The 27,234-nt window shown below is 41.3% G+C and overlaps 1 protein-coding gene across 1 annotated transcript; it reads left to right on the top strand.

The window, feature by feature from the left end:
* Positions 1-839: 839 nt before the first annotated feature.
* Positions 840-23,875, top strand: LOC132382773 (dickkopf-like protein 1). The gene is made up of 4 exons (XM_059953228.1): positions 840-1,004; positions 3,743-3,877; positions 8,059-8,142; positions 23,741-23,875. The coding sequence occupies exons 1-4, from the start codon at positions 939-941 to the stop codon at positions 23,768-23,770; spliced, it is 315 nt and encodes a 104-aa protein (XP_059809211.1). The 5' UTR covers positions 840-938; the 3' UTR covers positions 23,771-23,875.
* Positions 23,876-27,234: the final 3,359 nt, after the last annotated feature.

Here is a 27,234-nt window from a genome sequence, read left to right as displayed (position 1 = left end):
TCCACACCTACTCTGTCTCAGCCTTTTGACATTCAATAGGTTCACAACTCATTCTTCTAAACTCCTGCGAATACAGGCCTAGAGCCACCAAAGGCTCTTCATACATTAACCCTTTAATTCCTGGGATCATTCTCAGGAATCTCAAACAAGGGATTCTTGATGTCCAGTACTGCTGGAGAGGCTAACTTGACCAATGGAAATCAAAAGATTTTAGCAAATATTTTCACCCAGACAGCTCCATCTGACCGGGGTCAGGTAATTGTGGAGGAGAAAGAATTCACTAATGTTAAGAATGAGACATTTGCAGTCTTTGCTTTCCTTCAGGCTCACCCTCCACCCCACAGATCTTTCAGCCACTTCAGACTCCTCCAAGTCTTCTGCTACACAGTTATCAACTTCTAGTACATCAGGAATATCTTTCTTCCTTAGAATGTAAGATCCTCTTCCTCTCCTCTCTCCCACAGCAAAAGTTGTTGGGAAAACAGGTTCTCCTGTCCCTATCTTGCTTTTTCCACGAAAGTCATGAAACGGGAAATCTGCAATAAATCGACTCAATGTCAGGCAGTATCTGTGGAAAGAGTTAACGTTGCGGGGTTAGTAGCCCATTTTGACGATGGAACGTGAAATGTTTCCATAGATGCTGCTTGACTTGTGCTGTTCCACCATATTCCGCCTTTCCTTTTTGTGACCTGCTTGGTGCGTATATGTGTGTTGCTAGGATACCTATTGCCCCCTCTGTCACGTCAAGTGTGGCCCGGGTAAGAGGGCAGAGGAACAGACAGTGGGACGGGCCGGGCCGGGCCGGGCCGAAGTTGCAGTTCCTGCGTCTGGAACTCGCCCGCACTACGCGCATTTTTCAAACTCGCAGTGAAAAGCGGCGCAGGGCTGAGCGGAAGAAACACTGTTGTAGCTCTGCCGACATCACTGCTGCACAAGCAATGATGCTGAGTTTCGCCGTATTTCTCTGGCTGCCTTTCTGCGCTGTAGCCGCTCCTGCCGCCTTGGTAAGTGAAGGGGAAGCAGGGAATAGAACATTTTCTGCTGACCGTGGAGAAGACTGCGGGACTGAAAGAGGTGAGAGCTCAGATTTCAATTAACCCACCGTTCCTGTGGTTTATTTATAATGTAGAGTTGATGTCCTGAAACATACCACGAGCCCGTGTGTGTGTGTGGGCGGAGGTGGTGGTGCTTGCTGCGGTAGTAATATAAGTTCTCAACACAGAATTATCCTGATTGCGATGAACCCCAAGATCAAACGTTTGGCTAAGGAGTAATAGAACAAATCTAACGGAAATCAAAACCTTCATATACAACAGTGATTCGAGGAGTGGGGAAGGGGTGCAATGACTCTGTTCCTGAGTTTTACATGCTACATTTAGTATTTTAAAATTTTACACCACCTAGTGAAATGGTATTCTGTGTTGTATCAATGTACTCCCAGATCATTTTTACGAATATAATATCTTTTGTTTGAATTGAAACTTAACTGGAGGACTGTTGACAGTCATTTTTAAAATTTTGTTTTTCAGATTTGGGAAGGAGGGCACCATTCCAACTGAAAGAGGACTTCTATAGTTTGCTTATGATCTTTGTCGGAATCCTATATTACTTCAAGTCCAAACTTTGTGCCCCTGAACACACTACAGGATAAATTTCAGTTTTATCAAACCTGTCCACAAAGGAACTCCATTTTATGACATCGCAAGAGCTGCCCAATGGCAGAACTGCTTTCTCGTCACATCATAATGGAGCAGGAACATCTAACCAGCACCATCGGTTCTGCCACCATTCCATCATTATAAAAGCTAGCTATTCAAAGTCATTTCAACATCTACATGGACCATATATTGAGTCTCCACTGGGTTAAAATCCCCTCATTGTCACAAACTTTGAGAGAAGTCAAGGATTTAATAATAATAAGAGTAAATGATGAGGGATAGAAAGTAATGAGGATCAAAGTGAAAGGAAGTTGAGGAATTTTACGTTGGATTTTATAATGCACATTTTTCAAATTTGTACAACATACAATAATTGGAATGTCATAAGCAATGAGGATACTGACAGTAAGATTTAAGAGTGGTTGCAGGATAATTGACCTTCAGTTACTTATAAGGAAGTACATAATTTGGGATTTCTTTCCATATAGAGGAGATGGTTAGTCACAGATCTAGTACAGGTATTCTAGAATCCTGAAAATTTTTGACAGTGTCAATGAGAAGTAGCAGTTTCCAATGGTGGTAGTGTCGGTAACCAGATATGTAACAATTCATGTTAGTTTGTTTTTGTGCAGCAGATTGTAATCTGGAATGTGCTGACTGCTGGAAGCAGTTTCAACAGTGAATTTCAAAAGGGAACTATTCCTGTTGAATAGTTTTCAAACAATGAGGAAAAAGCAGCAATGCACTTCCATTTAGTTTACTTTTCTAATAAATGATTTCATGAAGCTGCAAGTATTTGATTTTCTGCTTGCTTGAAGTCTGAGGTGCAACTGCTGTATTGCTTAATTGAAGTCTCACTGTGGACCACTGTAAACTGCCTTTAGCCCTTCTTAGCAATAGGCCTCATTCTGAACTGTGGGTTGCTATAGTGGTATTAACATAGCTGAAAGCATAGACCCCTCAAAAGAAAAATCAGATAAAAATTATTTAAAGAAAGATTAATGCTTCAATGGAAAAATACATAATTTGACCCTGGAACAAAATCAAAAAGCATGCAGATGAAAAGTACCCTCTCTCTGAGAAGGCAAAGTGTTTATCACTTTAGAACTCTCATGTAACGTTTTAAATTTTGAAGTCACAGCTTGAAGTGACCCAAGCCTAAAAGGTCTGATAATTTATTTTGTAGATAAGTGTTCAATATATTATTACAAATAGAACTCTTTTAGTTTCATTTCTTTAAAGCATAATAAAATATTTCACTTGAACTGGTGCAGCCCTGAAGATATTACAAAACGAAAATATTTATCTAGACACAGACCTTTTGATTGATTTTCGTTTTCCTGTGAAATTGTAAAAATAATGTTCTAATCTTGGAAAGATGGTAGTGGCTGGGGAAATGCTTAATAGAAATGATAACAGACGAAGTACAATGGGGTCCTTCATTGCGACTCTGTGTGTGTGTGTGTGTGTAAAATACTGGAGGAACTCAGCGGGCCAGGCAACATCTACTGAAAAAAAGTACAGTTGACGTTTTGAGCTGAGACCCTCTGCAGGATTGGAGAAAAAAAGATGAGAAGTAGATGAGTATTCCTCATCTTTATTTCTCCAGTCCTGCTGTGAGGGTGACTGCATTTTTTTTTCCATAGATGCTGCCTGGCCTGCTGAGTTCCTCCAGCATTTTGTGTGTGTTGTATTTGTAGATTTTCTCTTGTTTATGTATGTGTGTATCTTCTGTGAGTGGGGGCGGCTTCAGTACATACTTATTAGTGTCTTAATAATGGTCTAAATTAGAGGTTCCCAACCATTTTTATGCCACTGATAGAGGGGTCTGTGGACCCCAGGCTGGGAACCACTGGTCTAGAGGAAACTGAGAAAATGCAATGTCTGCACATTAAATGAGGGCATTTTCCTTTAACAACCTTCAATACCTTCTTTGAGTATAAAAGGCTCATTGCATTGGGTTTCACTTTTTAAAGATTGACTAATTACTCTATATTGATTATTTATGTTATTGTGTCAGTGATAGCAAAAGCAATACATATTACTCAGTGTTAATTAAGTGTGAGTATTGGGTCAAATTTCAGGAGGCTAAAACTGGGCCCGATGGATTTGTGAAGGTGGTTGACTTTGATAGCCTGCCCTTGAATTATCATGATGAGGAGAATGAAGAAGAATTGGTTGGAGACAAAATCTTCCACAAATATGAAAAAATTGACAAGGTAAAAAAAGATTATTTTGATGTAATTGGTGGCAGGTGAACAGTTTAAGCAAAATGAAGACTTTTTATTGGTATTGTGTAGTCTAAGCATATTATTTACGATTAGCAGTCTGTCAAGGTATTGTAGGCTTTGAGGGGTCTTTACTCATGTTTATAAATGATAAATGTATAATTTTATAGGCGGCACAGTAGCATAGTGATCAGCACAATGCTTTACAGTACCGATGACCCAGGTTCAATTCCTGCCACTGTCTGTAAGGAGTTTGTACATTCTCCCCGTGACTGCGTGGTTTCTTCTGGGTGGTCCAGTTTTCTCCCACAGTCCAAAGCTGTACCGGTTAGTAGGTTAATTGGTCATTGTAAATTGTCCCAATGATTAGGTTCCAATTAAATCAGGGGATTGCTGGGCAGTGTGCCTCAAAGGGCCTATTCCACGATGTATTGCAATAAAATAAATAAATACCTGTACACCAATTGGAATGAACTTGACAAATTGGACAGGAACACATAAGGATTCAGCATAACTTCCTTGCTTTAGTATTTGACTCATACTTAAGAGAGATTTTATTTCTACAGTCATCATATTGTGCTGGTTGTTGACGCAAAATGACACATTTCACTGTGTTTTGATGTACATATGACAATAAAATTTATCTGTAGGTTTACACTTTCAATACATGCTCACTGTTTTGGCCCTGGATAAAAGATACAAACCATTTTTGCCTTTCACAATTTTATACACTTCCATCTGATCTTCAGCCTCTGACACCCGAACTCTAGTTGTACAACCTCTCTTAAAGGCAAGAGCCCTCTAATCTAGACAGCATCCTGGTAAATCTCTTGTGCACCTTCTCCAAAGCCTCCATATCTTTCCTGTAATGAGGTGATCATAATTTAGTTCAATACACCAGAGGCAGTCTAGCCAGCATAACTTTGTTACTTTTCACTCAATGCCTCAATTAATAAACTCAAGCATGCCCACCTTCTTTATCTACATTTTTATTTATGTAAAAACTTACCTTGTTGATCAAGTTTTAGACACCAGGCCAAACACCCCTTTATGTGTTGTCACACTCCTGTGACAACCCTGTAAATTTCACTGTGTGAAAGAAGGACAACATATGAATGCAGCTTATTATCATTTAAACTCCAGAGTTAAAAGGATGTTTTGTTTTCTCACTTAAAAACATTTGCTGTATCCCTCTTCAGTACATGAATGTTCCACCCTGTTCCTCAATCTCGCCATAAACAAATGAAAATGAGACCTACCTCAACCAGTCTCTTTATCCCAGCCACGAACATCCTCAACACCACTATCCTGCTCTCTCTCAGCAGGCCATTACTCTGTTGGAAAACATAGGGCTTACATAATTGATATGTGCTTGACTGTCAGATAAACCGGCACTTTGGCCCATCATGACTAGACTGATTATCATTTATTAATACTTGGTCTGTGGACTGTTTTGCCCCTTGGTAATTCAAATTTTTATCTAGATACTTCCTTATGTTGAGAGAGCAATGCACTGTAGATAGTAAGATCCACTGGGTAAAAATCCTTTCTCAGATCCCTTGAAACTGCTTTACTTCTCACCTTTAACCTGTGTCCTCTGATGGTAGTTAGATATCCCTGCCTTGGGGTAATGTTTCTTATTACCTACACAACCTATAGCCCTCAATTTTATGTACTTTCATCAAAACCCACTCAAAAATCCTTTGCTCCAAGGAAAGTAAACCTTCCAATCCACTGTTTCCTTATAATGGAACATTCCACAGTAGGTTTTAAAAAAAAAACTGGTGAATTGCCACCGGTGCAATCAAATACTTGTATATTTTGCTGACAAGAATTATATACAGAATTCTAGCTGTAGCCTGACAATGTTTTATAACCCTGTGCTGACCACGCATACTGTGCTTTGGTTAATGAAGGTAATCATCTTATATACCTTCTTCACTAACTTTTCTACCTGCTCTTCAGGGATCATTGGACTTTTTCCTTTATACTTCATAAGGTTTAGCCATTTACAGTATATGTTACTGAGTCAGAGTCATAATGGCTGATGCCACCTGCCATTTGTCAATCATATTACCAGTTTGGATGAGAAGGTAGTTGACACGGTTATTGTGGTGTGGTGGACGGTGAAGAAGGTTATTTAAAATTACAATGAAAAGGGGGCCAAGGAATGGGAGATTGAATTTAACTCAGACTAGTGTGAAGTGGGAAGTTACACTAGAGCAGAACACACAGTAAATGGTGGGGCTTTGGAGTGTGTTGAACAGAGAGACCTAGGGGTACAAGCACACATTTCCCTGAAAATGATGATCCAGGTAGAAAGGGTGGTAAAGAAGGTGCTAGCATGGTTGCCTTCATCATTTAGAACATTGAGCACAAGAGATGGGGTGTTTTTTTACAGCTACCCAATATGTTAGACTATATTTGTATTGTGTGCAGTTCTGGTCACTGACCGACAGGGAGGAGGATGTTCAGCTGGAAAAAGTACAGTGAATGTTTTAACATTTGATACTGAACTGTTCAAAGCTGAATCAAAAGTTACAGCAGCCATCCTGCAATCACTGTTTACTATAATCTGGGAACAGGGACAAGTATCCAAGGGCTGGGGAGTTGTTGTTAGGATTCCCAAGAAAGGAGCACTAAGTGATTGCATTAGCTGGTGTGGCATTGCACTTCTGTCAGTGCCCAGCATGATTCTCGCAAAAGATCTGTTTAGTGGATTACAGATACTGTCAATGTGTGCCTGAGGAAAGGGCAAGCTGGTTTCAGAAGAAACAGAGGGTGCATCGACCAGATCTTCTCGCTGCGTAACATCATAAAGCAGTGGCAGAGACAACTATGTGAATTTGTGGATTTTGAAAAGGCTTTTGATAGCATCCACACAGAGAACCTCTGGCAAATTCTCAGATCATATGGGATCCCTCCCAAAATTGTCCAGCTCATCCAGAGTTTCTCTGCTAATTTCGCCTGCACAGTTGGGGACTACAATTGAAGTCGACAGGAATCAGGCAAGGCTATGTGATGTCATTGGTATTGCTTAACCTGGTTATTGACTGGGTTATGAAGTAAACAATGAAAGTTAAGCAGAGGCATTAAATGGACTCTATTCTCTACTTTAGAACACCTTGACTTTGCAGATAACCTTGCATTGCTATTACATACATACTAAGATATAAAAGAGAAAACTGATTGCCTGTGTCCCTTTGGTGGATAGGTTGGCCTCAGTCAACTGGAAAAAGATTGAGACCATGGCCCTCATATTACTTTCATCAAGGCATACAGTGTCGACTTATGCAGCACTGGTAGATGCACCTACATGGGCAGCATCATTTGCAGGATGGTGGTACCAAGGATGACATCCAGTGCAGGCTCAGCAAAGATAGGAATGTTTTCAGATCCATGAGCAACATAAGGGGATCAACCAAGTACAGTGTCCACACCAAGGTGAAATTGGCCCAGAGCTGTGTTCTGTCTGCATTCTTGTACAGGTTAGAATACTGGCGAATGACAGAGAATCAGCTTGCCAAGCTGTCATCATTCCACACCATGAGCTTCCAGAAGATCCTTTGTATTTTCTGGCCAAGAAAGATCTCCAACCACATCATACTCCTTCAGTGTCATCAAGAGGACACGGCCACAATCATCATGAGGAAATGCTGGAGATGGATTGGGTACATGATGAGAAGAGAGGCCAACTTCATCTTCAGGACAGCACTTCATTGAAAGGGTGGAGGAAACACAGGAGACCAAAGACAACTTGGCGCCATATTCGTAGAGGCAGAAATGAGGATCTTGAACCACACCTGAGGAACATTAGAGAAGATGGCCAAAGACAGACAGAGATGGAGGACCTTTATTTCTGCCCTAAATGCCTGCAGTGTAATGGGCAGTAACTAACCTGAATGGGAGGGCTATGGAGGACTGTGGTCTGGTGAACGCCAATGTTTGGTTTGGACTAGATGGGCCAAAGGGCCAGTTTCTGGGCTGTAGTGTTCTGTGACTCCATGACTCAAATGGATACTGAGTTTCTCCAGCAGACTGTTTGTTGCCCTAATAACGTTTATCAATCTTTAATGCCAAAATTACTGTAATCAGCTGTTGAGAATTGAACCTAAGATTTGAGAATTTGGCATTCTGTTAGAAAAATTGTGAGTGCTTCTATTTTCTTGCAGGAAACTGATGATATAACTGGAGATACAATCCTTTCAGAGAGGGAGGTTATTGAGGAAGATGATGATGATTTCCCTGAAAGAAAGGTTTGTAAACCAGAATCATTTATGATAAGCTATAATTTATATTCAATGTAGTAGTCTTATCCACTGAATACTTTGAGGTGTGTTGACTGCTGGCTAATGATTACCTTGTTTAATGTTTATAAGCTTCTTGAACATTGAATTACCACTTCATTTGGAGTGGAAAGCCTATTTAAAACTATGTTCGTATTCCAGACCAGTGAATAGTGAATAAATCCCTCTTCTCAGTAATCAGTATTTTTAATAAATAATTTAAGAATACAATGCTTATTTTAGATATATATTAACATTTAATGTGAGATTCTAATATCACCCACTCTTAACTTTTCACTGTAATATTATGTCTTATTTGGTATCTTAAAATTTCTTGATTTCTGTTATGCCACTGGTGTTAGGACAGCAATGAAGGTCCTTGGCCATCTTCTCTATTGTGCAAGTGTGGTTGAAGGTCAGCCATGCAAGGAGACTAAAGAATACCATTGCAAAAAGATGTAGAAGGATTCTTATTTGATGTTTCTGTAACAATTTTACTTGACCAGTCTGAGTTGTTAGCCTTGAGTTGAACCCCAGAACCTGGAGGTCTGGTGGACCACTCTGTCCAGATCCTCTACCCTCTGACCTGTTTGGTATGGTTGATCCTGCCAAGAGCTAAAGCATAAAGCCCTGACTCCAGCCAGGATGGATCTCTGGGTCATTGAGGCACACAAGCACCTTCGTTTCTGTAATCCAGGTACATTCCATTACCTCACTACTCTTTTGCCACAGTTCATGACCATGTACCTGCCTCCCAAGCAAATACAGATGCAGAAGTTTCATTTAAGATCTCCCTCATTTCTTTGTGCTTCTTGTATAAATGACCTCACTGGTCTTCAAGATCAATTTTGTGCCTTGATATCATTTTGCTCTTAATATATCTATAGAAGCTTCTGGGAATCTCTATCACCTTGTCTACCAGAAACCTCATGCTCTCTTTTAGCCCTCCTGATTTCTCCTTTAAGCATTTTCTTGCATTTCTTATTCTCCTTGAGTGCCTCATTTTAATTTATTTGGAAAGAAATAATTCTGTTAGAGAATGGGAAAAGTGAGCCTTTAATTCAAGTTCATTTAAATAAATGATATTTTGGTATGTTTGGAGCTAGAGGAAAGCAGTTCCACTGATAGACAATAGAAGGGGTTTACTCTGGGAGCCAGAGGAAGTGGGTAATGTGCTTAATGAGTACTTCATATAAGTATTCAGCAAGGGGAAGGACATGGATATTGGTTAGATCAATGAAATGCAAGTTGATATTGAAAGGCAAGCTGATAAAGACAGGGAAATACAGCATGGAAAAAGGCCCTTCAGCCCAAATGGTCCATGCCGATCACAACATTCTCCGTTAGTCCCAGTTGCCTGTGTTCAGCCCATAACCCTCCAATCCTCTCCCCTCCAAATGTCTCACATTGCAATTCAACCACTTCCTGTGTAGCTCATTATTCCTGTGGTAGACACAGCATGAATTCAACAAAGGCAGGTCTTGTTTGACAAACTTACTGGAGTTCTTTGAGGATATAATGAGTGCAGTGGATAGAGGGAACAGATGGACATTATTTACTTGGATCTCCAGAAGGCGTTCCATAACATGCTGCATAAAAGTTATCCATAAGGATGTGTAGATTTGGGGATGATGTATTAGCATGGACAGAGGATTGGTTATCTAATAGAAAGCAGAGAGTTGGGATAGATGGGTGTTACTCTGGTTGGAAACCAGTGGTGAGCGGTGTGCCACAGGGATCGGTGCTGGAACTGCAACTGTTTACAATATATATTAATGATCTGGAAGAGGGGAGTAGGTTAAGTGAGTGGGCAATGGTCTGGCAGATGGAGTACAACATTGGTAAATACAAGATCATCCATTTTGGAAGGAAAACTGGAAGAGATTATTATTTAAATGGTAAAAAAATTGCAGCATGCTGCTGTGTAGAGACTTGAGAGTGCTTGTGTATGAATCCCAAAAGGCTGGTTTGCAGGTGTAACAGGCTATCAAGAAGGCAAATGGAATGTTGGCCTTCATTGTTAGAGGGATTGAATTTAAGAGCAGGGAGGTTATGCTGCAACTGTACAGGGTACTGGTGAGGCCACCCCTGGCGTACTGCAGTCAGAGGAGGTTCACCAGGTTGATTCCAGAGATGAGGGTATTAGTCTATGAGGAGAGATTGAGTCGCCTGGGACTGTACTCGTTGGAATTCAGAAGAAGGGAGGAGACCTTATGGAAACATATAAAATTATGAAAGGGACAGATATGATAGAGGCAGGAAAGTTGTTTCCACTGGTAGGTGAGACTAGAATTAAGGGACAGAGTGGTGAATCTGTGGAATTCTCTGCCCAATGAAGCAGTGGAGGCTCCCTCAGTAAATATATTTAAGACAAAGTTGGATAGGATTTTGCTTAGTAGGGGAATTAAGACTTAAGGGGAAAAGGCGGGTAGGTGGATATGAGTCCATGGCCAGATCAGCATGATCTTATTGAATGGCAGAGCAGGCTTGATGGGCCAGATGGCCAACTCCTGCTCCTATTTCTTAAGCTCTTTTGTAACAGGAAGAAGAGTTGGAATATATCCCAGAATAATGAGGTAGAGTTAATGGGAAGATCTTTAGTAGTGTTGACATACAGAGGATTTTTGGGTTCCAAGACCATAACTCCCTGAAAGTGCTGCACAGGTTGACAGGGTTGTAAAGAAGACATATGATTTGAGGCATTGATTTCAAGAAACAGGAAGTTATGTTGAAGCTTTGTAAAACTCTAGTTGGGTCATAATTGGAGTATTGCATTCAATTCTGGTTGCCCCATTATGGAAAGGAATGTGGAGGCTTTGAAGTTGCTTTCCTAGTGGACATTCATTTAAAGTGAGAGGTGATAAACTTAAAGGAAATGTGGGCAAGTTTTTTTTTGACACAGAGTGATGGGTGTCTAGAATATGCTGCCAGGTGGTGGTGGAGACAAATATGATCAAAGCATGTAAGAGGGTTTGAGAATGGAGCGATATGGACATTGTATACAGTAAGTTAGAAGGTATTTGTTTAGTTAGGCATTTAATTACTTGTTTAATTAGTGTGGTACAACACTGTGCCTGTTCCTATGACAAGGTTTTCTATTTTCTAAGGGCAAACAGGGACTAACTTGGAAATGATAGACTAGTGAGCCTTTTGTTAGTAGTTCAATAATTAAAGATTACAGGTTGCTGGGTGCCTGGATGCACTTCTAGGGTCAGTATGAAGGTGTTTAAGAGGCTGTTAGATAGGTATACGAATGTGAACAGAATGGAGGTTATGGACAGGGTTAATTTAGTTACAGTGCCTATAAAAAGTATTCACACCCCCCATTGGAAATTTTCATGTTTTATTGTTTTACAACATTGAATCGCAGTGGATTTAATTTTGTTTTTTTTGACAAAGATCGATAGAAAAAGACTCTTTCATGTCAAAGTGAAAACAGATCTCTAGGAAGAGATCTAAATTAATTACTAATATAAAACACAAAATATTTGATTGCATAAGGATTCAGCCTCCCTTTAATATGATACACGAAATCATCACTGGTTTAGCCAATTAGTTTTAGAAGTCACATAATTAGTTAAATGGAAATCACCTGTGTGCAGTCAAGGTGTTTCAATTGATTGTAGTAAAAATACACCTGTATCTGGGAGCATGATCAAGTGCTATTGTTATTACAAATGAAAAAGTACTAGGCAAACTCAAGGTCTTAAGGTGGATAAGTTGTCTGGACCAGATGGACTACATCCAAGAATCTCCAAACAGTCCTTCCAGATGAAGCAACACTTCACTTGTGAGTCTGATGGGGTTATCTATTGCATCCGGTAGGCCTCCTCTACGTCGGCAAGACCCAACGCAGATTGGGGGACCGCTTCATCAAGCACCTCCGCTCTGTCCGCCACAACAGACAGGATCTCCCGGTTGCCACCCACTTCAACTTTGCTTCACATTCCCATTCGGATATATCCATACATAGCCTCCTCTACTGCCATGATGAGGCCAAACTCAGGTTGGAGGAGCAACACCTCATCTGGGTAGTCTCCAGCCCCTTGGTATGAACATTGAAGTTTCCCTCTGCCTCCTCCTCCAGCTGCCTACCTCCTCCCTCATGGTTCCACCTCCTTCTACTACGCATTGTGCTTTCCCCTTACGTTCCTTCTTCACCTTTCCTGCCTATCCCCTCCTTGCTTCCCCTCCCCCACCCCTTGATCTGTCCTCGTACTGGTTTTTCACCCTCCCCCCACCTTCTTTGACCTTCTTTCACCTCCCCTGACCCCTCCCTCTTCAGTCCTGACAAAGGGTCTCGGCCTGAAAAGTTGACTGTTCGTTTCCACGGATGCTGCCCGACCTGCTGAGTTCCTCCAGCGTGTTGTGCATGTAGCTTTATATATAGCATTGAAGGTAATGTTCCTTGAAGTAATATTCATTCCCTTGTCAAGTATACAATATGTCAGTAATGGATGTGTTATCACATCGCAAGCGGGTAAAGTGGTGTAACATTTAAATTACTGGATAAGCAGGCATGGATTGTTGATCTGTTACAGAAGTTTGAATTTCACTACAACGGTCGAATTTAAGTACAAGAAATAAATCTGAAGTTTAAACAGAATGCTTGTCTTGGTAACTGGATGCATGAAATTGATGAATCATAAGAAATAGGAGTGGACCATTCAATATGATTATGGAGTGATAGAGATAGAAATGTGTAGATGAAAATGGGTCCATCTATGCTGATGCCTATTGATGCTAATCCCATTTATCTGCAATAGATAGGTGTACCTCACCTACTCTTTTCTTACCCAAGTATCTGTCAACATGTGTTTTGAACATTGTAATTGTATCCACCTCTGCCACTTCCTCTGACAGCTCATTCCATGTCACCAACACCCTGTGTGGAAAAGTTTATCCCTCAGTCTCCAACATTCAAGTGAGAATAAACCCAGTTTTCCCAGTTACACCATGTAAAGCACTCTATTCAAGGCAACATGAATTTTTTCCTGCACTCTCTCTATTGCTACCAAACCCTGCCTTTAGTGTGGGGACCAGGACTGTACAGAATACATCAGGGGTGGCTTGACCAATATTTTGAACAATTGCAATGATACCCTGACTCTTACACTCAATACCTCAGAATTCCTAAGGTCCCTACAATTTACTGTACATGCCCTATCAGAGCCACAACAATCTCCTTCCTTGCTTCCCATAGCATTCTGTATCTATATCAGACTACAGAGATTTATCCACCTTCATGTGTGCTAATATAATAATAAATACTTCATTGATCCTGAGCAGCAATATTTAAAAACACACACAGCAGTGTGTAAACTTAACAAATAATAAAATACAGAATAATAACATACACAATAATAATTTACCGATGTGCAACAATAATTTATGAAATAATGAAACAGACTATTGTACTGATGTATGTTCTCCTGTTGCACAGAGATAAACTGTTGTATATGCTTATTGCATTTGATAGGAAAGATTTTCTGTAATGATCCTTGTGACAGCCGAGCTAAACGAGTCTGTTCGAAAGGGTGCTCTGCTGCTTATTCAATAGGTCATGGAGAGGATGCGCCTGATTGTCCATAATGGATGTTAGTTTAGAGATCTCCTCTCCACCACTAACTCGTGCTTCATACCCGATCACATGTCCCTTATGCTATTCTGCTGGAGCTTGTACTCCAGCTTCCTTTTGTAGGAGTTTTTGCACTCGCTCAACTCTACCCTCAGTTCACTCTGTACTCGCCTTTGTACTTGTCTATCTCCAGACCTAAAGGCTTTCTTCTTATTATTCAGAAGTTCTTTCAGGTCAATGGTGATCCAGGGCTTGTTGTTGAGGAAAAAGTATACAGTCCTGGCAGGCAAGATGGTTCTCACAGAATTTGATACCTCCAATATCTCCTCTTTCCCAATGAATAGTGATGAAAAATATTCATTTAGGATCCTTCCCGCAATCTCTGGCTCCATACACTGTTCCCTCTTTGTTTCAATATTCTCCTGCTTTGAATATAATTATAAAAGGTTTTAGGATCCTCATTGATCATACACACAGTGGCCACTTTATTAGGTACACCTGTACACATGCTCTTCACTGCAAATATCTAATCAGCCAATTATGTGGCGGCATCTCAATGTATAAAAGTATGCAGACATAGTGAAGAGGTTCAGTTGCTGTTTAGACCAAACATCAGAATGTGGAAGAAATGTGATTTTGATAATGGAATGCTCACTGGTTTGAGTATCTCAGAAATTGCTGATCTCCTGGGATTTTCATACACAATGGCCTCTAGAGTTTACAAAGAATTATGCAAAAAGAATTCTAGTGAGCGGCAATTTTGTGGGTGAAAAGCACAATGAGAGAGGTCAGAGAATGGCCAGCTGGTTTAAGCTGATAGGAAGGTGACAGTAACTCAGATAACCATGCAGTACAATAGTGGTGCACAGAAGAGCCTCTCTGAATCTGCAACATATCAAATCTTGAAGTGGATGGGCTACAATAGCAGAAGATCCCGAACATATACTCAGTGGACACTTTATTAGGCACAGGAGGCCTTGATGGCCTCTTTTTGCCCTCCTAGTTTATTTCTAAAGTCCTCTCTTACAAACCCTGTAAGCCTCAAAGTACTAACTCATGAACAAATGCCTAAGAGTGATGTATGCTGCTTTCTTAGTCTTGATCAACTGTATTAACCAAAGTTCTCTAATATATTACCCTTGAATGGTCTTACTAACTCTAAGCTCTTACTATATCACTGTTAATCATCTCTCACTTATCAGATGTTTCTTTTACCTTCCTTGAGCAGTTGCTTCCAAACTACTTCTGCTACTTTCTGTCTTATACTGTTGAAATTAGATTATAGCTGACCTATTCCAGGTCTTGAAATTCCTCTTCTGTGCTATTTACTCAAATTTCCCAATTTTTCATTGTTCTCTAGAGCCATGAAGTGATATTGCATAGAAATCAGCCCTTCAGCCCACTACATTCTTGCTGATCATCAAATGCCCGTCTGTTCAAATCTCATTTATGAGCACTAAGCCCTTAGTCTTCTATACCTTGGCAATATACATTCTTGACAATTTTTTTGCTACCTCCTCAAGCAGTATCAGATTCTCCCACTAATGTAAATATAAGAGTGTAAGATATAGGAGCAAAATTAGGCCACTTGGCCTATCAAGTCTACTCCACCATTTCAACATGGCTAATCGAATTTTCCTCTCAGCCCCAATCTTCTGCCTTCTTCCTATACCTCTACATTTCCTGACCAATCAAGAATCTATTAATCTCTGCATTAAATATACATAAAGACTTGGTCTCCACAGCTGCCTATGGCAGATAATTCCACAGATTCATCTCTCTGTGGCTAAAGAAACTCTTCAACATCTCCGTTCTAAAAGGATCCCCCTCTCTTTTGAGGCTGTTTCCTCTGGTTTTAGACTCTCCCATCATGGGAAACATGCTCTCCACATGCACTCCATCAAGGGCTTTCACCATCTCAGGGTCTATCCTATGCTGCTCCCTTAGGATCTTCTGCACTTCAGTGACCCCCCCCCCCCATTCTAAACTCCAAGGATAGACAATAGATGCAGAAGTAGACCATTCGGCCCTTTGAGCCTGCACCGCCATTTTGAGATCATGGCTGATCAATTACTATCAATACCCTGTTCCTGCCTTGTCCCTATATCCCTTAATTCCCCTATCCATAAGATACCTATCTAGCTCCTTCTTGAAAGAATCCAGAGAATTGGCCTCCACTACCTTCCGAGGCAGTGCATTCCAGATCCCCACAACTCTCCAGGAGAAGAAGTTTTTCCTTAACTCAGTCCTAAATGACCTACTCCTTATTCTCAAACCATGCCCTCTGGTACTGGACTCTCCCAGCATCTGGAACCTATTTCCTGCCTCGATCTTGTCCAATCCCTTAATAATCTTATATGTTTTAATCAGATCCCCTCTCAATCTCCTTAATTCCAGCGTGTACAAGCCCAGTCTCTCTAACCTCTCTGCGTAACACAGTCCAGACATCCTAGGAATTAACCTTGTGAATCTACACTGCACTTCCTCTATAGCCTTAACCCTGGAGACCAAAACTGTACACAATACTCCAGGTGTGGTCTCACCACGGCTCTGTACAAATGCAAGAGGATTTCCTTGCTCTTGTATTCAATTCCCTTTGTAATAAGGGCCAACATTGCATTAGCCTTCTTCACTGCCTGCTGCACTTGCTCATTCACCTTCAGTGACTGATGAACAAGGACTCCGAGATCTCTTTGTATTTCTCCCTTACCTAACTCTACACCATTCAGATAATAATCTGCCTTCCTGTTCTTACTCCCAAAGTAGATAACTTATTCACATTAAACGTCATTTGCCAAGTATCTGCCCACTCACCCAGCCTATCCAAGTCACCCTGAATTCTCCTAACATCCTCATCGCATGTCACACTGCCACTCAGCTTAGTATCATCAGCAAACTTGCTGATGTTATTCTCAATGCTTTCATCTAAATCATTGACGTAAATTGTAAACAGCTGTGGTCCCAATACCGAGCACTGTGGCACCTCACTAGTCACCACCTGCCATTCCGAGAAACACCCTTTCACTGATACCCTTTGCTTTCTATCTGCCAACCAGTTTTCTATCCATGTCAATGTCTTCCCCCCGATGCCCTGAGCTTTGATTTTACCCACCAATCTCCTATGTGAGACCTTATCGAATGCCTTCTGAAAATCGAGGTACACTACATCCACTGGATCTCCCCCATCTAACTTCCTGGTTACAACCTCGAAAAACTCCAACAGATTAGTCAAGCATGATTTACCCTTGGTAAATCCATGCTGGCTCGGTCCAATCCTATCACTGCTATCTAGATATACCACTATTTCATCCTTAATAATGGACTCTAGCATCTTCCTCACCACCGATGTCAGGCTGACAGGTCGATAGTTCTCTGTTTTCTCCCTCCCTCCTTTTTTAAAAAGTGGGATAACATTAGCCATTCTCCAATCCTCAGGAACTGATCCTGAATCTAAGGAACATTGGAAAATGATTACCAATGCATCTGCAATTTCCAGGGCCACCTCCTTTAGTACCCTAGGATGCAGACCATCTGGACCTGGGGATTTGTCAGCCTTCAGTCCCATCAATCTACTCATCACCGTTTCCTTCCTAATGTCAATCTGTTTCATTTCCTCTGTTACCCTATGTCCTTGGCCCATCCATACATCTGGGAGATTGCTTGTGTCTTCCTTAGTGAAAACAGATCTAAAGTACTCATTAAATTCTTCTGCCATTTCTCTATTTCCCATAATAATTTCACCCAATTCATTCTTCAAGGGCCCAACATTGTTCTTATCTATCTTCTTTCTCTTCACATACCTAAAAAAGCTTTTGCTATCTTCCTTTATATTCCTGGCTAGCTTGCGTTCGTACCTCATTTCTTCTCCCCGTATTGCCTTTTTAGTTAAGTTCTGTTGTTCCTTAAAAATTTCCCAATCATCTGTCCTCCCACTCACCTTAGCTCTGTCATAATTACTTTTTTTTAAGTGATATGCAATCTCTGACTTCCTTTGTCAACCACTGTGGCCCCTTTCCCCCCTTTGAATCCTTCCTTCTCTGGGGGATGAACTGATTTTGCACCTTGTGCATTATTCCCAAGAATACCTGCCATTGCTGTTCCACTGTCTTTTCTGCTAGGCTATCCATCCTGTCAACTTTGGCCAGCTCCTCCCTCATGGCTCCATAGTTTCCCCTGTTCATCTGCAACACCGACACCTCCGAGCTGCCCTTATCCTTCTCAGAGTGCAGATAAAAGCTTATATTGTGATCACTACCTCCTAATGGCTCCTTTACTGCGAGATCACTTATCAAATCCTGTTCATTACATAACACTAAATCCGGAATAGTCTTGTCCCTGGTCGGCTCTCATACAAGCTGTTCCAAGAATGCATCCCATAGGCACTCTACAAACTCCCTATCCTGTGGTCCAGCACCAACCTGATTCTCCCAGTTCACCTGCATGTTGAAATCCCCCATAACTACTGCAACATTACCTTTGCCACATGCCAATGTTAACTCCCTATTCAACTTGCACCCAATATCCATGCTATGTTTGGTGGCCTGTAGTCAACACCCATTTGGGTCCTTTTACCCTTACTGTTCCTCAGTTCTATCCACACAGACTCTACTTCTCCTGACCCTATGTCCCCCCTTGCAAAGGACTGAATCTCATTCCTCACCAACAGGGCCACCCCACCCCCTCTGCCCACATTTCTGTCCCTACGATAGCACATATACCCTTGTACATTCATTTCCCAGGTCTGATCTCCCTGCAGCCATGTCTCTGTTATCCCAACAACATCATAGTTACCCATTCGCACCTGAGCTTCAAGCTCATTCATCTTATTTCTGACACCGTGCATTCAGTTATAGAATTTTTAGCCCATCTCTCCTCTCTCTGTTTGAATCGCTGCCTATTGTGCTTAACCCAGCTCCCCGAACTCCCATCGGGCTATACGCCCCTAGAATTTTATTCAATTATCAATTATTTACAAACCTGAAGCCCTCCCTCCTGCACCATCCTCTCAGCCATGTATTAATCTTTATAATCTTTATGTTCCTTGCCTCACTCGCACGTGGCACAGGTAGCAATCCTGAGATTGTTACCCTGGAGGTCCTGCTCTTCAGCTTTGCACCTAACTCCTTGAACTCACTACGCAGGACCCCCTCACTCATCCTATCCATGTCATTGGTCCCTACATGGACCACAACATCTGGATTCTTGCTCTCCCTCTCGAGAATAACCTGCACCCGATCTGAGATGTCTCGGACCCCGGCACCAGGGAAGCAACATACCATCCGAGACTCCCGATCTTCCCCACAAAATCTCCTATCCACCCCCCCCCCGACTATAGAATCCCCTATCAATACCGCTGTCTTCTCTTCCCTCCTCCCCTTCCTCGTCGAGGGTCCAGCCTCAGTGCCAGAGACAGGACCACTGCAGCTTGTTCCTGGTAGGTCATCCCCGCCAACATATCCAAAACGGTATACTTATTTTTGATGGGAATGTCCACAGGGGTGCTCTTCTCTCTGCTCGCCCTGCCTCTCTTGACTGTCACCCATTTGCCTACCTCCTGTCTTTTCGGTGTGACTACCTCCCGATAACTCTTACCTATCTCTGCCTCTGCCTCCCAAATGATCAGTAGTTCATCCAGCTCCTGCTCCAATTCCCTAACTCGGTCTGATAGGAGCTGCAGCTGGATGCACCTCTTGCAGGTGTGGTCATCAGGGACAACTGTGTTGATTCAATTATTTTTAGCCACTCACGTATGATAACTCTTGTGTTCCAGGAATTAGTCAGGTGAATCTTTTTTTAAGATGACCTCTAACACTAATATCTTCTTTCATAAATAAGAGGTGAAAATTGTGTGCAGTTCGCCAGGTGTCTCTGTAACAGGACTTCCCTATTTTAAACTCAATCATTTTATCAGAAAAGCCAATATGAGATGCCTTCCTAACTACTTGCTGTACATGTCTGTTAACTTCCTGTGAATTATGCATAGGTACACCAAGACCCCTATAAACTTCATTCAGCTGCAAATTCTCTTCTCTTAGATACTGATCTGCCTTTTTTTCCTCTTTGCAAAATGCATGGCTTTACATTTTTCCTCTTTAAATTCCATTTGCTAATTTTTATCTACTCAATCTACTCTATATCTTATTCCAGAATCCAAAATTATATCACAACATGCCCTCCTTCCTATTTTACTTTAAGCACTGCTTCCTCCTGTCTGTAGTTAATACTATATAAACAGTAAATAATTGAAGGGCAAGAACTGATTATTGGGGCACTTCCTAGTTACAATTTTACAGCCTAAATGTTACAGAACCTGAACCAATTCACTCACAGTCTCTTAGAGAACAAAATCTGCTATTAATTTCTGATCAAGCCTATGTGATTTCAGGTCCACAAAGGTTGCTGCCTTTTGATTATCTCCTTAGAGACAGATAATAATAGTAATTGTCAGCTATAACATTTCCAGTAATACCCATATCCCATGAATGAATATATTTAAAAATTCTGGTATTTCCTTTGGTAAGGTTTGGCATGGAAAATTAAGATTGCTTAGGATCCAGTGAGATCTGGCTAACTGCTATACAATTGGATGGATGGTAAGAAGCAAAGTTGATGATGTTTCTCATATTGAAGCCCAATAACTACAGGTTTTCCACGGGTGTCAGTGCCAGACCTATTGTACTTCGTCATCTATTATCAATGAGTTGGATGAGAATACACAAGTCATGGTTAGTAAGTTTGACACTGTACCAGGTGGTGTTGTAGATAATGAAGATGGTTATCAGGAATGACAGTGCTGGAAAATTGGGCTGATATATGGGAAAGTGTGATTAGTGCAGTTTAAGACGATAAATGAGCATAGGGCTTTCACAGTGAATGGTAGGGCCCCGGTAGTATATTGTAGAACAGAGAAACATAGGAGTACAAGTGCGTGGCCCTTTGAAAATGGTGTCACTGGTAGATAGGGTGGTGAAGGCTACTTACACTGGTCTTCATCAGTCAAGGCTCTTTACCTGCCTCTGCAGCTTCCTTATCAGAAGACCATAGTCTTGCCTGCCACTAAAGTAAGATTCTCTTGCCTATAATTCCCAGGGTTATCTCTACTCCCTTTCTTGAACAAAGAAATATAACCATATAACAATTACAGCACAGAAACAGGCCATCTTGGCCCTTCTAGTCCATGCTGAATGCTTACTCTCACCTAGTCCCACTGACCCGCACTCAGCCCATAACCCTTCATTCCTTTCCTGTCCATATACCTATCTAACTTTACTTTAAATGACAATACCGAACCTGCCTCTACCACTTCTACTGGAAGCTCGTTCCACACAGCTACCACTCTCTGAGTAAAGAAATTCCCCCTCATGTTACCCTTAAACTTTTGCCCAACTCTCAACTCATGTCCTCTTGTTTAAATCTCCCCTGCTCTCAATGGAAAAAGCCTATCCACGTCAACTCTATCTATCCCCCTCATAATTTTAAATACCTCTATCAAGTCCCCCCTCAACCTTCTATGCTGCAAAGAATAAAGACTTAACTTGCTCAACCTTTCCCTGTAACTTAGGTGCTGAAACCCAGGTAACATTCTAGTAAATCTTCTCTGTATTCTCTCTATTTTGTTGACATCTTTCCTATAATTTGGTGACCAGAACTGTACACAATACTCCAAATTTGGCCTTACCAATGCCTTGTACAATTTTAACATTACATACCAACTCCTATACTCAATCATCACACACAAAATGCTGGTGGAACTCAGCAGGCCAGGCAGCATCTATAAGGAGAAGCACTGTTGACGTTTCGGGCTGAGATCCTTATAGGCCTGAAACGTCGACAGTGCTTCTCCTTATAGATGCTGCCTGGCCTGCTGTGTTCCACCAGCATTTTGTGTGTGTTGTTTGAATTTCCAGCATCTGCAGATTTCCTCGTGTTTGCTCCTATACTCAATGCTCTGATTTATAAAGGCCAACATACCAAAAGCTTTCTTCACCACCCTATCCACATGAGATTCCACCTTCAGGGAACTATGCACCATTATTCCTAGATCACTCTGTTCTACTGCATTCTTCAATGCCCTACTATTTACCATGTATGTCCTATTTGGATTATTCCTACCAAAATGTAGCTCCTCACACTTATCAGCATTAAACTCCATCTACCATCGTTCAGCCCACTCTTCTAACTGGCCTAAATCTCTCTGCAAACTTTAAAAACCTACTTCATTATCCACAACACCACCTACCTTAGTATCAAATGCATACTTACTAATCCAATTTACCACCCCATCATCCAGATCATTAATGTATATGACAAACAACACTGGACACAGTACAGATCCCTGAGGCTCATCACTAGTCACCGGCCTCCAACCTGACAAACAGTTATCCACCACTACTCTCTGGCATCTCCCATCCAGCCACTGTTGAATCCATTTTACTACTTCAATATTAATACCTAATGATTGAACCTTCCTAACTAACCTTCCATGCGGAACCTTGTCAAAGGCCTTACTGAAGTCCATATAGACAAAATCCACTGCTTTACCCTTGTCAACTTTCCAAGTAACCTCTTCAAAAAATTCAATAAGATTTGTCAAACATGACCTTCCACGCACAAATCCATGCTGACTGTTCCTAATCAGACCCTGTCTATCCAGATAATTATATATACACCATCTCTAAGAATACTTCCCATTAATTTACCCACCACTGACATCAAACTGACAGGCCTATAATTGCTAGGTTCACTCTTAGAACCCTTTTTAAACAATGGAACCACATGAGCAACACACCAATCCTCCAGCACCATCCCCTTTCTAATGACATTTGAAATATTTCTGTCAGAGCCAAATAACATTTACCACTTTCCAATTATCCAGTACTATTTTTGTGGCCAGTGAGGACACAAAGATCATCGCCATTTCATCCCTTGCTTCCCCCAGTAACCTGGGTTATATCCTGTTTGGCACCAGGGACTTGTCTATCCAAATGTTTTTCAAACTTTCCAGTGGGTGAAGAGAATCTTTTTATATTAGTAAAACTTCAATCAGTTTCCACCAGGTGGGAATATAAAAAATGAGCAAAGAAAGTGAGCTGGTGGATATCACCCTTACAGGTCACATTTACTGCTTCTAGCTTCCCATTTATAGAAATTTATCAGTTTAGCCAATTAATAGCAACTATTGGATAACAAATAGCTACCATTCCCATGATTTCTTGACATTTTAAAATTGCATTGGGTACATGCAATATATGTAAAAAAAAATTGCTCTTATAATCTAACATTAATAACATTTATCAGTTCTATCTTTGCCCAGTTTTTATATTCTCAGCTGGCAGAAACTAATTGAAGTTTTACTAATGCAAAATCTAAGATTCTGACAAAAAATTTTGAATATTAGTTTTTTAACAAAGTATATTGCTATTATAAACATTTTAATGTAGACAAAATTGTAAGAATGTACAAATAATTGTTCTTGAGTTCAAATATCAACATGAAGCCTGATTATGAAAATATAGAACATGCTTCAGAAGTGAAATTCAGCATGAGTTACAACATAGGAAATTTAAATACCAATAATAAGATAAAGTACAAAAGAAATATAATCTTAGTCACCGAACTAAATGCTTGGATTTTCACCAAAGTTACTGTTTATTATTTGGAAAGCTACAATATCTGTCCAATTGGAAAATAAAGACAGGGAAAAATAGAATTTTCTTTTCTTCTTTCCAAAAAATGCCATTTTAACTTAGGTAGAATTTCTCCTATTGAATATGGATTTATACCAATTGTAACTGCAATTTTGTTTAAATAGCTGAAGCACCAGGGCAGTAGTAGAGGCTGCAACTGGCTCAAACTGGTTATTTTGAGAAGGTTAAATGACTGAAATATCAATATTTAATGGCTCACCTGAGCGCATTATTGTTCATAGTTCTAGTAAACTTAATAGAACTTAATGAGAGCTGTATTTTAATAGATAGTTTTTCCTCACAGGTTGTTGAACAACTTCACCGGCAGCAGTGAACAATGATGGCAGCCTCAAAGAATAGCCTAAGGATTGGAGAATGGACTAGAGTGTATAATTTTTATACTTCTATTGATATTCAATATTCTCAGGATGAAAGACCCATCCATTATTATTTTATAGTATGTATCATTGAAAATAAAGACATTTTATGTATTTGAAAACACTTTCAATATTTGCGACCAGAGGACACAACTTCCGTACCCCAAAAATGAAAAGTCAAGGTTTGATGACAATGCTAAAAATCTAATTAAATAGCACAGATGCCAATAAACAATAAAATTTCTTTCCAGCATCACTGTAAGCTACTTCAATGATGGATGTGTTGTTGAGCATATTCCCACGAGAGGTATCTGTTTATTGTGCCAAATAAGTTTTATCACAGTGCAGAAAGAATTGGATGAGGTATTTTACTTAAGCTTGCCTTTTAAAGTTGCTTGCCTTTTATAAAAAGTAAATTATAGAATATAAAACAATAAAGGACAGGAATGGGTCTTTATGCTCACAATTGTTCTGCCAAACTAATTACTATAAACAAATCTAAACAAAATGGCAACCAAAAATAATCCCTTCTTCCTGCGCAATATCCATATACTTCCATTCCCTGTATGTTCATGCATCTATTTTAGAGTTTCCTAAATACCTCTATTGTATATTTGACTCCACTACCATCCCTGACAGCACATTCAAGGCAACCACCACTCTTTTTAAAAAGAAACACTTTCCCAACACATTCAGTTTGAACTTGCACCACCCCTTGCCTTAGATGCACGCCCTCTAGATGTTTCAACCCTGGGGAAAAGATACCAGCTGTCTATTCTACCTATGCCTCTCATTGTCAGGGAATGTAGAGAAGGCTTGACCCAAGAGTAGAGGAGACAATTTAGCAGCAAACCATATTTTACTAATAAATTGCAAAACATCAAGTCACAAGGGGCCACAAAACAAGAGAGAATAGATACTTAACAAGGTAGTTGAAGGTGGTTGATGCTGTCTGGTTCAAATTAGTGAACAAGGACTGTGGATGAGAGCCAGGTGGAGACTGGGAGGTGCCTCCCTGTGCAGGCCTGACAGGCTGACCCTTCCTATGGTCAGCACACAACAGCCCAGGATGATTAGGATAGGTCTGGTGGAACACCTTGGTCAGTGATGGATCCAAGAAGAAACTGGGTGGCACCCAAGACCTCTCCTCCAGGCCATATCCTTCCCAGTTGACCAGGTTCTGCACACCTCGTCCACAACAATGTCAATCCATCAACCTGCAAGCCATGTACACTGGACCATCTTCCACCATTCTTGGTTCTGGAGGTGCAGGCTCAGGTAGGTTGAATGCTCCAGGACAACAGGCTTGAGGCAGGATATGTGGAAGGTAGCTGTAATCCTGAGGGATAGTGAAAGCTGGAGACAGTAAGTGACTAGGCTGATATGATTGATAAAAGAGCCATTGAACCAGAGCAAGAGCTTACTGGAGTTGGTGTGCAGGGTCAGATCTTGAGTAAACAGCCAGACACAGTCACCATGCCAGACATTTCAGTCCAGAGCAGATAATTCTTTCATGTGGAAGGGTTAGAGGGGCGAAGTATCACAGAGACTTCTCCACTTGCTGATTGGTTCTTTCTGTGACCTTTGGAGTGCAGATGATAGCCAGAGGACAAATTAACTGAGGTTCAGAGGAGGGAGCAGAGGGCTTGCCAGAGGTGGGAGATGAATTGTAGTCCCTGGTTCGACACAAAGTTCAGAAAGAATCTGTGGAGGCAAACTATGTGTTAAAGAATGAGGTTTGCCACCTCAGCAGCTGATGGAAGTTTTGGGAGGGCAATGAAGTGGGCTGCCTTGGAGAACTGGTCCACCACTGTCATGATCCCATAGCCCCATCTGAATGTGACAAATCTATGGTGATGTAGGACAATGTGTGTCGAGGGAACAGTAGGAGTTGCAGAAGCCTAGATGTCCACTGTTTGGAGGAATTGACCTGGACACATTGAAGACAGGCAACAACAAATTGGCATACATCTGCGATCATGGTAGGCCACCAAAACTTGTGTTGAAGAAATCCAGAGTCTGTGGTGCGCCTCGATGACTGGAGAGAGATGAGGTGTGGGCCCTCTGGAGTGTCTCAGAGTGTATGGCTGCTGGCACGTACATGCAGTTGTCAGCTGTGTTGACTAGAGCGGGCTTGTGCTATACGGCCTGGTCAGTTTCGTTCTCAAGGTCACAGATTATTAGGGTGAGGATCTGTCAGGATGGAACGATGGGCTGAGGGTTGATCACCTTTTCAGCTGGGTTGAACTGTCATGACAGGGTGTCCACTTTGTGCTCTTGGGCTGGGTTGGTAGGACATGGTGAAGCTGAATTGCTCAATGAAGAGGGCCCCTTATGCTTGATGTGGGTCGAGTTGTTGAATCTGTTAAATGAATATGAGGTTCTGATGGTCAGCCCAGATCAAGAAGGTCTTGATGTTTCTCATCAACCAACATCACCATTCCCCCAAGGCCCATTTAAAGGTGAGTGGCTCCTTCTCCCACTCCATAACAGCATTGTGTAGAGTCGAACGCGTGGAAAGAAGGGCTTGTATTTCTGTCTGGTCCGTGCTGGAAAGGATGGCCCCAGTGCCCATGTCATGTTTGCTAAACTCTACCACAAAAGGTCTGTTCTTAACAGTGATTTTGTTGAGTCCACAGTAATTGTCTGGACAATGGGAGCAGTGGTGAAGCATTGCTTGAGCTCCTCGAACGCTTGGTCCACAGCAGCAGACTAGGTTATCCGTGAGGTACTGCAGATGATTTGGTAAGGGAGGTGAGAGGAGCAGTGACTTGGCTGTAGTTCCTAATGAAACAGTGGTAGAAGCTGGAGAAGCCCAAGAAGCACTGTAGCTGTTTGAGGGAGCGCTGTTGGTGCCATTCAACAACAGTGCACATTTTCTTTGGGGTTCATAGTATGTGTGGAGTGAAAGGACATAACACAGGAAGAAAATAACTGGTGTGTGGAACTGGCATTTTTCTAACTTGCAGGGCAGCTGGTTTTCAAGAAGCTGAAAGAATGAATGGATATGACAGACATGGTCTTGTGTGTTCTTGAAGGATGTTGTAGATGAACCTGTATAGCATGTCTTAGTGGACCTTGTTGATGAAGCTTGCAAAATGGCTGGACTGTTGGAAAGTTTGAAAGGCATCACCAGTATTCGTTATGGATAGTAGGTGTTATGAAAGCCATCTTTCACTCATCTCCCTGTTGGATAGAGATCCAGTTGTATGCATTCTGTAGTTCCAGTCTGGTGAAGATCTGGGTCCCACGGAGTGTTTAGAATACTCATGCATTAAGGGGAGATGGTAGCTGTTCTTAAAGGTGATTTTGTTGAGTCCACAGTAATTGTTGCAGGGACAAAGACCTCATCTTTCTTTTTGACAAAGAAGAATGCTGTAATGGTTGGGGACTGGGATGACTGAATGAAGACGTGCTGCAG

The sequence above is a fragment of the Hypanus sabinus genome, chromosome 29 (genome assembly GCF_030144855.1).
Source record: "Hypanus sabinus isolate sHypSab1 chromosome 29, sHypSab1.hap1, whole genome shotgun sequence".
NCBI lineage: Eukaryota > Metazoa > Chordata > Chondrichthyes > Myliobatiformes > Dasyatidae > Hypanus > Hypanus sabinus.
The sequence above is the reverse complement of the archived record's forward strand: the minus strand, read 5'-3'. Positions and strand labels throughout refer to the sequence as shown.